The following is a 14,134-nucleotide window of genomic DNA, read 5'->3' as shown; positions in this document are numbered from 1 at the left end:
TGGGACTGTCTGGAGTTTGGTGAAGGAGAGGATACTGGTCAGCACAGTGAGGGCAACTGCACAGAAAAACTACTTCCAGGCAGGCATTCCCAGCCTCCTCCCCAGACTCCAACAGGGGCAGAAATAGCCAGCCTGGACTCGGCTGCAAAATTAACAGCTCAGAGCTGACAAGGTTCTTTGGGTAAATGTGATATCTTTTATTAGAACAACTAAATCTTTGGAAAAATAGCTCAGAGCTGGTAAGCAGCCCCTAGTTCCCCATACTGGGAAAAGGCATGTGTGCAGATTTGTAACCTATCCATGCTGTAGAATGTCACATCCCCTTGCCTCTGTTCCTTGTTACACACAGGCAAACCAAGCCACACACTAAAACCTCTTTGATTAGTTTTTATTTTCTAATGGTTACAGACCAGAGTGGGTGTGTCCTTGGTACAAGAAAAAAGAGAGCGTGTATGTGAACCTGAAAGAGCTCAGTTGACCCCCACAATATATTTGTTTCCCATCACTGGGAACCCATGACAATGGTAAGTACCAGATACTAAGCACATTGCATTGTGGGAGAAGGATTGTAGAATTTGCCACCAGAAGAGAATATAAATTAACCCATCACCAGTAATAGTGCAGTGATCTGCTATGATCTGATCCAGGTAAAGAAAGGACAGGTGTAGCTAATCCACAGTTATTCTAGCACCAAGCAGGAAATTGGTCCCTGGTTCGGTCTGCCACACAGCTGCAGACCCAAGGACAAGATCAATGGTGTAGTGCATGTGACCCCTGAGCTACATGTAGGTAGGATATGGCACCAGAGTCCTCACTCCAATCCCATTTCAGCATCCCTGTTGGACTCGCATTGTTCCAAGCTGTTGTAGGAGGGCAATGTGGTCACAACAGCTTCAACAGTGAAGCGGTGTGGGGTGCTGGGGCCAGACACCTCAGACTGGAAGTCAGTGTTGTCATGCCCACCCGGGGGTGACATAGTGGAGGCAGTCTCATGCCAGGCGCGGAGCCAGCGGAAGGACAGGATACAGGTGATGACGACGAAATCCAAAATCAGCTCTGCAAGCTCAGCCACAGAGAGAACAGAGGAACCAAACCAGAGGCTCCACTGATTCCCCAGCTGAGAAAGGAGGGTTACCACCTGCAGGAAACAGATGGAGAGAGTGAGAATGTGGTCTGCACAAGGGTCCTGGCCTTTCCATTCACTAGCAGGCACCTTCCCAGCAAAAGCATCCATGCCTGGCCTAGGAAGACATCTCCATCCCCCATCCTTCTTCAGGAAGAAAAACATAGATGCTAGTGATGCAGCTGAAAGAAACAGCCTCCAAAGCAGAGCATCATACTGAAGAAGTCCTCACTCCAATCCCATTTCAGCATCCCTGTTGGACTTGCATTGTTCCAAGCTGGGGCAGGGGGGCAGACATGATGATCCATTGTGGTCCCTTCCGACTCTACAATCTATGAATCTATAAGGAGCAGGTTGCTAGAGACAGCAAGGGGTTGCAGTATGTACCGTGAAGGCAGGAGACTCCCCATTGGTTTTATACTTCCACTCTTCAAAAAATATGTTCAGTTTGGCAACTCCATTCCTATTATTAAGAGAGAAGGAGGGAAATGATGACCATCTTGCAGCCTCTGCCTGTTGGCATAACCTCTTCATTTTGTTTTTCCATCAAACTTTCACTCCCCCATCATATCCCCTTGATTTGTACAGTTCCCTCATCCTGCCATTCTTGAGACTTCAGTCCGACATTTAAGCCTGAAGTCTTTCCCAGATTCCATGGGGACCTTCCAAACAGGAAGAATATTCCCAAAAATGTAGTGTCATTTCAAACCTATGATCCCTCAAATCCACAGCAACTACAGTTCTCACGTCACCCCTACCCCTTCTTGGCCCCACACCCACAGTCTTTAACACTCTGCTAAACTTCACAGAACTAGACCCATGCTCTCACTATTCATGGACATTCATGTGATTTTCAACTTAGCCCTTCCCTAAGACTGGGTCATTCCTACTGCCCAACCTCACAGTGCTGAACTGTCACCAGTTTGGGCCCCAGGCCCTGACCATCCCTGCATTTTATCTCTACCCACAGAATCATCTCAGTCCTCTCACCCTACTGATTCCCCCCCGGAGTTCTTACCTCTTGGATGTGATATTGTACTTATTCTGTTGGGAAAGCATGTGAAACACCCAATCCTGAAATGAAAGTACCAAGGGCATCATCAATACGTTCTACTGTGAGGAGGCTGGGATCTCTTTTTGGGGGATAAGAAACTGATGGAACAGGTCTGACACCCTGTGCTGGGGAAGGGAGTAAAAGCAGGAAGATATCTTGTTACCTCAGAGAGGGCAGAAGGCCACCGGGAGTATCCAGCTGATAGGTGGTACTCTGTCATCCTGGAGGGAGAGAGGCATTGGTGATAGGTCAGACTAGGACATCCACAAGGTAAGTGCTAACATAGAAGCCTCAGCAGCTTCCACCACATGCAGCCTAACTTTGCTTCATGCTGAGAGGTAAGAAGTTAAATGTCCCTGAGACGTCTTACTATACATGCTCAAACCCTCCTCTGCCCCATATCGCTGAACAGTTTCTCTAGCCAATCTAATTCTTTGGCGTTAATCTATCTCTAGGAATGAGAAAAATTTTAGTTCACCTTACAACAAACTGAAACTTACTTGCAAGGTTTCCGGCATTTACGGAAACAGCCCAGAATGTCAGCTTTGAATTCAGCCTGGAGCTTGTAATAGCAGTAACCTGAGCAGGGGACAAATGAGCGAAATGCAAGGTCAACATCTCTGAACAAGGAAGAGAATCTCTGGGGCTTGTATGTAGGCAAGAGTAGCCCAGAAATGGGTACCCTTCCTCTTGCCCCTACCTCCTTTAACATTCTGAGGGGCCTACTGCTCTAGGGAGAAAATCCCAGAGAAGAGCCCCATCAGAGGGGTGAGCAGCTTCCACAAGGGTCTGCTGGGAGATTCTAAGAGTTAAGGTTAGAATAGGTGGGTTTACAAAAGCCTGGGGTATTGCTATGTAATTCCTCCTGTCCCATGATCACTTACCCCAGGCTATATGCTTAGTATAGTCACAGTACTCTGCTCCAGAGGGCAGGGGGTAGAAGTAATATGCGCATCCACAGCGTTTCACCATGTTCAGCTGAAAACAGGATCGAATACAGACCTGGAAACCATGAGAGAAGGGGAGAGCTCAAAGAAACCCAAACCCACAGACCTCACTTCAAATCCCAGTACCAAGAAAACAGAGATCCCTTTGTGGCAAGCGGGGCTGAAATGGTATTCCAGAAAGGTAAGGAACAAGCTGGCCTTGTACCAGAGGTCATGGGTTACCTGTTCAGTGTAATGGGATAAGTAGAGGTTCTGCACAGGCACATCTTTCCCATCTTCTGTGCAGTCACTGTAGCTGCCCCCAAGACGCAGAGTCATCTCCTGATGATTCAAACAATAGTTTAGCCTAAAGCATCTGATACCCAACTTCCTTTCTACCAGCTTTTAGTCCCATCTACCCCAACCAATATCTGGGTATTCCTTCCTGCTACCACTTTCTCCCTGCTTTCCCCTTTTCTCTCTCTTTCCTCTGCTCCTATCTCACCAATTGCCTACTGAAGGAAATCTTCCCATGTGGTTCTCCATGGAAGCCCACATCCCCTCTTCCCTATCTCAACTATTCCTCCCTCACCTTTCTCATGCTGATGGAGGTCTCTATCCCTGGACGTATGTTGAAGCCCCCATCATCCATGAAAGCTGGTTCATTTTGGTTATGGACCATCACCCTGGCTCCTGTCACTGTGGACAGCAGGGGAATGAAGTCATTCTGCTCTGTGCGCACCACCAGTGAGAGACCTGCAGGGGTGTCAGAAAACTAGGGTGATCAGGGCCATGGAAGGCAGGGAAAACAGAGAGCAAAGTTCAATGAGGGGTAACATAGAGCCAAGATGAGCTAAGAATAAGAAGGTAAGGATCTGGGACTGATAGAGACAGAGCTCACAGGAAGGGAAGAAATCTGCTACTACCAGGAAGAGTAAGCCCAGCAGTGTCCCACTGCCCACAATCTCTTTCTGCCCCTCAACATCTTCTGTCGCTCTCACCATTATTGATCCCAGGCAGTGAGGATGTCCACAGGCTGCTATTGTCATCATTGAATGTGTAGCAATTTCCATAAATGGGATGATGGAAATGAGTGTAATTCCTGGAGAGAGACGGAAATGTTCAGATGAGGGGCTGTCAGGGCTCTGGAACAGAGGCAGTATATTCTGAAAGGAACTGCTCCTCCCACCCAACAGTAAGGGACTTCAAGCACTGCAGGAGAAACATGTCTGGTGTGAACCAGCCCTTGGAGACAGAGCCCAAGAACTGACTCTGGCACAGCAGAATCTTTGAACTGGAGATGCCAAGACCCCAAGGGAAGAACTCAACCCCACAGTCTGAGATTATGGGAAGTAGGTGCCTGAGGACTCAACAAGGGAGAATGATTCTGACTTATGTCCTAATATTCCATCAGCTTTTGTATCCTGACCCAAGAGGAAGAATGCTGAGGGCTCTCAGCATGAGACGTGGAAGTCCTCCCAAGCACTCACGCCTTGTCACATGTAACATCGTTGAAGCGGCAAGCATAGATGAAACTCTCAAAATTAGACTCATCTAGGTCCTTAGTGCTGGGCATCCGTGCCAGAATGTTGATGTAGTGGAAACTGTACCACTCTCGCACAGCATCCACGCCCGATGAGTATGTTTGGTGGAAACAGTCATCACTTTTCTCATTGCACTGCAAGAGAAAAGGCAGCTATGTCACAGATTCCAAGTTCATGAGGAAGGGATGAAGCAGAAGATAGATATATGAGCTCCCTGACTATGGATAGGGAACAAAGCAAGGTAATACTTGACAAATGCATATAAAGGACATGGAAGAGAAGTCCCTGGGCAGGAGAAAGAGCTGAGAGTGATGGAGGAGGCAGCAAATTGCAGAGAAGTTTCCAGAGGGATAAGAAAGACCTAGCTATGTGTGCCTGTACATGTGCCGGGAGGCTGCTCTGACATGCTGTAATTAATCAAGCCTGATGGAGTGTGCTAACTGGTGTGCCCCAGCCAGTCTCTGCATCTTGTGTGTCATCATCTCTGTGCTTCAAAATGGCAGTGGAGGCACTTTAACTAAAGCTTGTTCAATGAGCTTTAGTTAAAGTGCCCCCGCCACCATTTTGAAGCATGGTGAAGACACTCTGGCATTTTAATTAGAGCGGCTCTCAGAGCTGCTCTAATTAAAGCACTCCTACCCTGGAAGCATATGTAAAAATGCCCTGTGTGGTGTGTGAACAAAAGTTTTACACTCTGAAAGAGGGGATCCTTCTCCATGGGTGAGTCATGACTAGACCTTTTTGCTTCTATGAGATTCTAGTGAGTTCACTTCTCAGGCTCTTAAGGGAACAGGTTGGGACCTGAACACTCTTCCCAACTCTATCTTTCCTTAGCAACGGCTGCAACAACTTAATTGTATTCCCACATGGTGGTGGTGGTGGTGGTGGCTGAAGCTAATGTTATAAGATAGTCCCAGCTGCCTCATCAGATCACAGAGGACAGGATCAGGAGGGATCTAGAAACCTTACCAAGAGAAAGCCAATTTTCCAGTCACTTTTATCTACAGGAGGGTTGTTCTCCTCCACAATAGCTGGGTTATCACGCTTGTGCCTCCGCAGTGGGTGCCGCTGAACATAGTGGAACAGGCTCCTGGAGCTACGTTTGTGTGTATACTGGGCAGCCCAATCACTTTGTGTCACAGACATGTTGTAGTTGTACATGTCCATCAGTGTCTGGTGGGTGATCCGGTCCAGTTCATCCAGCTCCTTCTGAACAGCACTGTATCTATGAGGTAGATAGAAGAGACCTCCAAATCAGGGTGTGTCTGCACAAGGAACTTTCCCATCATAGTTGCACTTACTCTGCTACAGCTACACCTGTGTAAGTGCCTGTATGGACACTATTCCAGTATAAGAGTGTTTTTGCTCTGATATAGTTACTCCATTGTTAAATAGCAGTGGAGCATGTACTCTGATTTTGTTATGCCTATGGAGACATGTACTTTATGTCTCTACCTCCTGTGCAGGAAGAAAACAAGAACATGGATATTCACCTCGATCCCACAAGGGTACAACACATGCTTGCAGGCCATGAGAGTCGCTCTCGTACCTGTATGGGTTGAGGGTACACAGTGTGACAGCAGGGAAGGTCAGCCTGTCTGAGTTGAGGTTAAGGTTCAGGCTGACGGGGAAGCTGAAGTACTCCCTGTAGAGGATCCCAAACTGCCAGTACATTAGGCCAAAGGTGAGGAAGAAGAGCACAGACCAGAAGGCCGTCTTCATCTTGTTCTTCTTGGAGCACACCAGCCGGATGGCTCCATGGATGGTTGTATTGCTGCAGAAAAACTGGAAGAGCTCCCGGTAAGAGTTGTGGAACTCGATCAGGCCCTCGTGCTTCTCTTCTGCTTTCTCCGGCACCTCCTCATGCTTTTGCTGGTGTTGTGCTCCCTGTTTGCACTGCCTCATACTCTCCTCTTGGGGCATCTTTTCTACCTTTGCAGCTCCACCCTATGACAGAAAACTCAGAATCAGGCACTGTGGATACTAGCTGTGACTACTGCAACCCATCTAATATAGGAAATCTGTGCCCATGCAAAACCCTGGCTCCAGTATCCTGCCCAATACCTCGGCACCACAACACTTAAACCCTATCCCTTTATGCTGTGGCCCCAGCCACTCCAACCAGTGACTTCTGGCCTGCCTAAGTTCTCCAGCAGCCTGGCTTCTCAAAACATACATCCATGTCTTCCCAGCACTATGCTCTCTCCAGCACTCCTCCAGCACATAGTAAAATTAACCTTAACACCTTGTCAAACACCCTGTTCTGTCCATACACATCACCCTCCAAAAGACGACCTCTTCATACAGACACTCGGATTGTTCCAACACCCAGGCTTCACTGCATACACACTGATCACTCCCAGCATCCTGGTCACTCCATATGCACAGCATTACAGCCTCTCTTCCACATACTGCCACCCTCCCCAGTGTCCCGAGCTCTCCACATCCACACTGCTGTTTTCCCACTATCCTGGCCACTCCACACATACTCTACTAATGCCCTGTTCTGCCCACAGTCCCTCCTCCTCAACTTGGCCCTTCTACAGACACACATGCACACTTGTGTCCTATCCAGCACTCTGCCATTTTGTCTTACAAACTGCTGATACGTCCAAGACCATGATCTATCCACACACATCATCATCCTATGCAACAACCTGGTCCCTTCACACTCTTGGACATGTTCTCTCCCCAACACTCCAATTCCTGCATGCTTGCACACATATCTCTGGTACCTCCAAGCACACCTATCCTCCCAAGCACTCTCTCATTTCTGTGAACAAGCTGCCATCCCACCCAAGCCCCCAGTCCCCCCACGCACACACTCAGTGTCTGCCTCTTCCCCAAGAACTTGGCTCCTCCGGACATGCCATCCATAGTTTCTTGATAATATGCCACTTCTCCCAACCTCTCCACCACTTAGTCATACTTGCCCCACCCAACACTGCCCAGTCCAAACAGATACCCCCTCCCCTCCCCAAGGCTCTGACCTCTCCACATGCTTACCACTTGTCCTCACCAATGCCACCCTATCCATTATCCCAGCCTCTCCACCTACTTCCCTTTGTGTCCTCCCAAAAATGCACACCTACAGCCCCTTCTCCGCAGCAACGGCTTCTGTCCCACTTCACCACCACCCTCCCTAGGGCCCTGTACCCTCCACAGCCACACTGCTCTCCTTCCACTGCCCTCATGACTACACACACATGCACCCACGCGCACACACAGGCCATCCATGCATGCCCTACCAGCACTGTGCTGTCCAGATAACCCCTCCTCCCTCACCTGGCCCCCTGTAACCCCCTACACCAGGTGCTCTCCCCCCCCCCCCCGCTAAGCGCACATGCACGCTGAAAGCAGCGTACACACTGACCATGTACGCACACGAAAGCTGCGCGCGAGCGCGCGCACACACACACACACTCGACAGGTTGAACACGCAACAAACAGTGAATACACGCGCGGACTGAGCATGCGCACGCGCCCGCGCCCCTCCAGCGCCCCCCGCCCCGCAGGACCTGGCGGCGCTGCTGCACCTTGTCCCCGGGCGCTGCGCCCCCGCTCCGCTGCCCGCTCCGTGAGCCCGGCTGGGAGCCCAGCCCTGCCCTGCCCGCCGCTCAGGACCGGACCGGTTTCGCTCCGGCTTCAGCTCCCCGCGCCGCCTCATTAGCACGGCACTGCCCGCGGGCGGGGCGCGGCTTCAGCCGGCGGAGCCCGGCTGGTGCCGGCTGCAGCCCCGGGGCCCGAGCCCTGCCCGGGCCGCGCGGCGCCGCCAGCAGGGCCGGCCCCGGGGCCCCGGCTGCCAGTCTTCCCGGCCGCGGGGCAGCCCCAGGCAGGGCCACGCTCGCACAGCCGCCACTGCTCCAGGCTCCCTCCCGCTCCCCTGCTTCCTTAGGCGGGCCTTGCCGTGCTCGCTCTCCTGGGCGCCCCGGTGCCCCGTCTCCTCTGCTACCCCGTCAGCTGCCACCTTTCCCTTCCCCCTCATTCAAAGCACCTCGCACAACCCAATCCTGCCCCCGCCTCCACCCCCGCTAAGGCTCTTCCTAGCACTCCAGCCAGTCCACATCCCAGGCTGCTTGGACCCCTCCCCTCCCCCGTACCTCCACGAGGCCAATGCCCCTCTTCCCACAAAGGTTTCTCTGCAGCTTGCCATTCACGTCACCGACCTTCAAGTGACTGTCTGATCTTCACTCTGGTCATGCACGTTAGGTCTCCTTTTCTAGGGACTGTCCACAGAAGCCTGGGCCCCCACTTCTTTGTCCCTCTGACAAGACCCCTAGGCCAGCTCCAGAGTACACTGGGAGAGCTATTTGTCCTGATCTGAAGGGCAGTCCGTGGGTTCTTCCCTGCTCTGCTTCTTCCCAGCATTTGGCCCACGGCTCGATATTTATTCCTGGCAGACAGCACTACCTTCTCTTCTCAGGATCAGTTCTGGTGACAGGAGTCTCAACAGTTCCCAACAACAGACTCCTCCTGGTACAAACAGAACAGAAAGGACAGGGCGTGAGATTTGTACCTGTTGTTGTCTCTTGCAGTACCCACATTTCAAAGCATTCCTTCTTCCTTCTGCTTTCTGACCTTTTCTACCCTCTATTTGCTGGGACTGGCTTCCCTATTTTTGTCTCTTGCCATCATATCTACTGCCTGCTAACCGGGGGCAACAAACCCAATTCTTTAGCCAGCCCTGTTTCTCCTCAAGTAGCCAGGCTCTTCCCCTGCCTTGTTCTCTTGGTGACATTCATACATAGGTTGCCCTCTTTGTCTAGTGATTTGCCGTTCAGGTCATCCCACTTAGTGGATACCAGTGAATCTTGAGTTGTTCATGGAGCTTCTTTTCTCTTTCATTTTGTTTTCACTTTCACTTTGTCTGAATCCCACCAGGAGCTCCAGCTGCGTCTCTAGCCCTTGGATCATCTCTTCCATAAATCCTGTGAGCTTGCGCTTAATGCTAGCTCTTTACCCAGCTTCAAAAAAAGCTCCTGACCGTGTCTCACCATAACTACCACCTTTCCTCTTTGGGATGCACTGTACTTTCCTGAGTTGTCCCGCTTCTGTGTTCACATCTGCATTTATTTAGCTTTCTCAGATGTGTAATGGGGACTGGAATGACATTTCCTGGGTGGATTAGACAGCTGAAATTCATAAGCTGCTCTGGGGAGAGCAGAGTCACCTGTGGTAAGTATTATTATGAAAATTCCATCAGGGATTGATTTCCTGAGCAGTCTGCCTGGGCTGAACAGAAACACCTTCCCTGGTGCCAGTGTGGCCTCTCAAAGTGGCTTATGTTCCAGACAGAAGGGGATGCTCACCTATACATGCCTGCACATGTCGTGCTGCTTCATGGAGGCTTTTATGTACAGGGAGATCTCTTCTTTGGCCCATGCAGAGAGAGTTGTTCCTGGAAAAATGTTGACAGGGTGTAAAGGAGGCTGGTGGGGAAACAAATAACAGAGAACCCTTTCACCATAAAAAACACTGAGATGCTTTATAGCTCTTACCTCAACATCTTCCTGATTATCTCCTGCCTTCACGCAATTGATTCATTTATGCCATCTTCAGCTCTGCACTAAACTCTGCTAACACACCCCAGACCACACCTAACTCCCAGCTTCTCTACAGTTCTCCTTAATTATTGCTAGAGCAGGAGAAGTCAGATCTCAGCCACAGCCTCAACATTGCAAAGAGTCTGGTTTATGGCCCATCCATGTGAAGCTTCCGGGGCTGGACTCTGAAAATAAAAAGGTGAAAGCCGTGTGTGCAGGTCAGAACTGGAATAGCAGCTGGCTGAAGACTGGGAGGGATGGGCTTGAGGCAGGATTCAGGGAGGAGTGAATCTCCATGAAGCCATTAGTGACTGGGGAGCTCTAGGCTGAGGTGTGTTTGCATCTGAGTATTTTTCCATTCTCCCCAGCTTCCTCATTCCAACCTTAACAATAAAACTGTTAGAGCCACCTGGCTTCCCTTGCTTCACCTCCCACCTCACTGCCTCCTCCCCTGTCCGTGCTTCTTTCCTTTCCTGGAAACTTTGGGCAGATGCAGCCACCTAGAACCAGTTTCCCTGACACCTGCAGTTCCTTGGCTGACTGGGATCGCACAACTGTGGGCAGCCCCCATGCCCCGATGCCTGGCTCGCTTCCCTGCCCCTGCACACGGCCTCAGCCAGCAGTCCGCTGGCCGGTCAGCTCTCTGATCCGGGGGGCTGTCCTTGTGTGTGGGGAGCAACGAGAACCTTCTCCCTGGGGATCTGGCCAGCCCCCTCCGATAGCTGTTTGATCATCCCCTGCCTGCACAGAGGCAGCCGGCTGGCGGGCCAAGTCCCCGGTGTGGCTGGCTGCCTCTGTGCAGGTGGGTGGGGGACCAGGGGGCTTCTCCACTCCCAGAGCCCATGCCAGTGGGCACTGGGCACACTGCTTCTCAGGGTGGGAGGCCAGCCAGCCCCCCCTGCACTAGCCGATTGCTGGCCCCCAAGATCACCATCAGTAGGCATGGTGTGCCCAGGTATGGCCGATGGAGGACAATGAGCATTCACCAGGGACAGGATTTTTCACAATCAAGGGATTGTTTTCATGATCAAGGAGTACTTTCTGGTGATGTCCTGACTATCTGAGCCCCTGCTCCAGACCAAGTAGTGGCCTCACACAGCCACTGTTAGAGGAGCAGGTGCATGCTGGGACCCATGCCTTAGTGAGTACCAAGCTACTTCCAGCAATCTGCCCCTGCTGTCCTCTCACTGTGTGTCCCAGCTATCCCATACCACACTATGGCTTCCTGCTTCCCTGCTGATCACCCTGCATGACTCTCATGGTAGGATATGGTACATCATGCATGGCCTGCTGAACCTGGCACAGCAGCGGGAGGCCCTGGAATGCACCCTCATGCACCAAACCATCTGTCCTGCCTCTGTACCCCTGCCCACTGAGCATCCATGACTTTCTGCTGGACAACGATGATGAGGGCATCCTGGATGCCATAAACATCGGAGTACTTTGGGACCACCTCCACATTGTTGAGCACAGGGTCTGGGCATACCTTACCAGCACTAAGTGGTGGGAGCAGATTGTCCTTGGCACCTGCAATAGCAAACTCTGGTTCCACACCTTCCACACGTGACAGGACACCTTCACAGACATCGTCACCCAGGCGGCCCCCCACATTGCACATGTAAGCAGTTTGCAAGCAGTTCACAGGTCAGTTCTGAGACCAGTTTGTGGGCCCTTCCCCCTTTTTTGGGGGGTAAGTCTTTCAGCTTGGTATGAGGAAGCAGAAAAAAAAAGGAACATTTTGGGGCCAATGAGAAATAAACAGGCCAGTTCCAGGTGAGTTTTTTATGGAAGGTGTGCTTGGAAGAAGAGCAGTAAGAGAGAGAAGGCAGATTAAGAGACTCAGGGAAAGGAGGAAGTTGCAATGCCAGAGCCACTGCGTCTGCTTACATCTGTGAGTTTTCTGTCCAGGCAGGACTGCTCACCATTGACACTTCCACCCAGGGCCAGGTTTGGGACTGCAGGGACTGCGGCTTGCAGGTTCCTTCCAGTGATGGCCAGGTCAGAGAGTGCCTGCAGTGTGAGCAGCGCCTCCTGGTGGTGTCTCTCAGGCAACAGGCAAGAGAGTTACAGGAGGAGGTGGTGAGGCTCCAAAGCATGGTCTGCCATGAGGCGTTCTTTGATTCAGTGCTGACTGATTTGGCTCTATGGACAAAGAAATGCCAAATGCAGCACTAGAGTAGAGAGAGGACATGGAGTAGAGAGAGGACATGGACACCCAAGAGGGTGGAAGCTGGAGGCTTGTGACTTCTGGCAGCAAGCAGAGATCTTCACCTCCACCTGCAGGAGCTGGATGGGATGTACCTGAGGGTGCTGAGGGAGTTGGCTGATGTGAGTGTAGAGCCATTGGCCACCATCTTTGAAAACTCAGGGCAATTAGGAGAGGTTCTGGACGATTGGAAAAAGGCAAACAGAGTGCCTATATATAAGAAAGGGAAGAAGGACGATCCAGGGAACTACAGACCAATCAGTCTCTGGAAAAATCATGGAGCAGGTCCCCAAGAAATCCATTTCTAAACACTTGGAGGAGAAAAAGGTGATTAGGAACAATCAGCATGAATTCATCAGAGGCAAGTCATGCCTGACCAACCTGATTGCCTTCTATGATGATGTGACTGGCTTTGTGGATGTGGGGAGACTGGTGGATGTGATGTACCTTGATTTTAGCAAGGCTTTTGATACACAGCATTCTCACAGGCAAGCTAAGGAAGTATGGACTGGATGAATGGACTATAAGGTGAATAGAAAACTGGCTGGAGCATTGGGCTCAGAGAGTAATAATCACTGGCTTGATGTCTAGTTGGCAGCTGGTATCAAGTAGAGTGCCCCAGGGGTTGGTCCTGGGGCTGGTTTTGTTCAATGTCTTCATCAACAAACCTGGAAGATGGCATAGAGTGCACCTGCAGAAAGTTTGCACATGACACCAAGCTGTGGGGAATAATAGGTATACTGGAGGGTAGGGCTAGGATTCAGAGTGACCTGGACAAATTGGAGGATTGGGCCAAAAGGAATCTCATGAGTTTCAACAAGGACAAGTGCAAAGTCCTCTACTTAGGACAGAAGAGTTGCATGCATTGGTACAGGCTGGGAGCTGACTGGCTGTGCAGCAGCTCTGCAGAAAAGACCTGGGGGTTACAGTGGACAATAAGCTGAATATGAGCCAGCTGTGTGCCATTGTTGCAAAGATGACTAATAGCATACTGGGCTGTATTGTTAGGTGTGTTGCCAGTAGGTCAAGGGAAGTGATTATTCCCCTCCATTCAGCTCTGGTGGGGGCACATCTGGAGTAGTGTGCTCAGTTTTGGGCTCCCCACTACAGAAAGGATGTGGACAAATTGGAGAGAGTCCAGGGGAGGGCAACAAAAATTGTGGGTGGGTTGGAGGACATGACTTATGAGGAAGAACTGAGGGAATTGGGTTTATTTAGTTTAGAGAAGAGAATACTGAAGGGTGATTTAATAGCAACCTTCAGCTACCTGAAGAGGGGTTCAAAAGAGCATGAAGCTAGACTATTTTTTTAGCAATGTCAGATGACAGAACAAGGAGCAATGTTCTACAGTTGCAGCACGGGACATTTAGGTTAGATATTAGGATGAATTTTCTCAGTAGGAGAATATAAAATGCTGGAACAGGTTACCCAGAGAGGTGGTGGAAGCTCCATCCTTGGAGGTTTTCAAAACCTGGCTGGACAAAGCTTTGGCTGTGATGATCTAGTTGGGGATGGTGCTGCTTTGGTCCACATACACACAGCCTGTAATACAGCCAGGTGAGGAGATGGGAGCAGCCCCAACAGCTGCATGCAGATAAGTCTGTGGGACAGGGTTTTGGGGGAGGAGGGGGCTGGAGGGCCAGGGCTTGAAGACCATCCCTACATCACCAGGGCCGGGTCCAAGGTCTGGTGAGCCCAAAGTGGCCCTGCACAATCAAGGAGTCCCCAGATGGCACAG

General features: G+C 50.9%; 1 protein-coding gene across 6 annotated transcripts; it reads right to left on the bottom strand.

Moving 5' to 3' along the window:
- Nucleotides 1–372: 372 nt before the first annotated feature.
- On the bottom strand, nt 373–10,417 carry SCNN1A (sodium channel epithelial 1 subunit alpha). 6 transcript variants are annotated; one of them, XM_019476483.2, is made up of 15 exons: nt 10,146–10,417; nt 9,957–10,045; nt 8,748–9,120; nt 6,197–6,594; nt 5,617–5,872; nt 4,594–4,781; nt 4,105–4,205; nt 3,696–3,859; nt 3,347–3,445; nt 3,062–3,179; nt 2,678–2,756; nt 2,341–2,398; nt 2,142–2,197; nt 1,511–1,586; nt 373–1,138 (listed from the first exon to the last, which is right to left on the bottom strand). In XM_019476483.2, exons 4-15 carry the CDS (start codon nt 6,568–6,570, stop codon nt 812–814), a joined length of 1,896 nt encoding a protein of 631 aa, XP_019332028.1. In that variant the 5' UTR covers nt 6,571–6,594; nt 8,748–9,120; nt 9,957–10,045; nt 10,146–10,417; the 3' UTR covers nt 373–811. The 6 variants fall into 6 exon arrangements, with proteins under 6 accessions (XP_019332028.1, XP_019332029.1, XP_019332033.1 ...); XM_019476484.2 differs by having other exon boundaries at nt 8,814–9,120; XM_019476488.2 differs by lacking the exons at nt 8,748–9,120; nt 9,957–10,045; nt 10,146–10,417 and adding an exon at nt 8,554–8,610.
- Between the last annotated feature and the right edge of the window lie 3,717 nt (nt 10,418–14,134).

Source organism: Alligator mississippiensis, chromosome 1, assembly GCF_030867095.1.
Source record: "Alligator mississippiensis isolate rAllMis1 chromosome 1, rAllMis1, whole genome shotgun sequence".
NCBI lineage: Eukaryota > Metazoa > Chordata > Crocodylia > Alligatoridae > Alligator > Alligator mississippiensis.
This window is presented reverse-complemented; position numbering and strand designations above follow the sequence as displayed.

What these genes read in the sequence shown, in the direction of transcription:
- SCNN1A (XM_006258362.4), bottom strand. An exon ending in GATGTTACATGTGACAAGGC is followed by an intron (nt 4,206 to 4,593) that starts GTGAGTGCTTGG and finishes GTCTCTCTCCAG; the next exon opens with GAATTACACTCATTTCCATC. An exon ending in TATCCCATTACACTGAACAG is followed by an intron (nt 3,180 to 3,346) that starts GTAACCCATGAC and finishes CATGGTTTCCAG; the next exon opens with GTCTGTATTCGATCCTGTTT.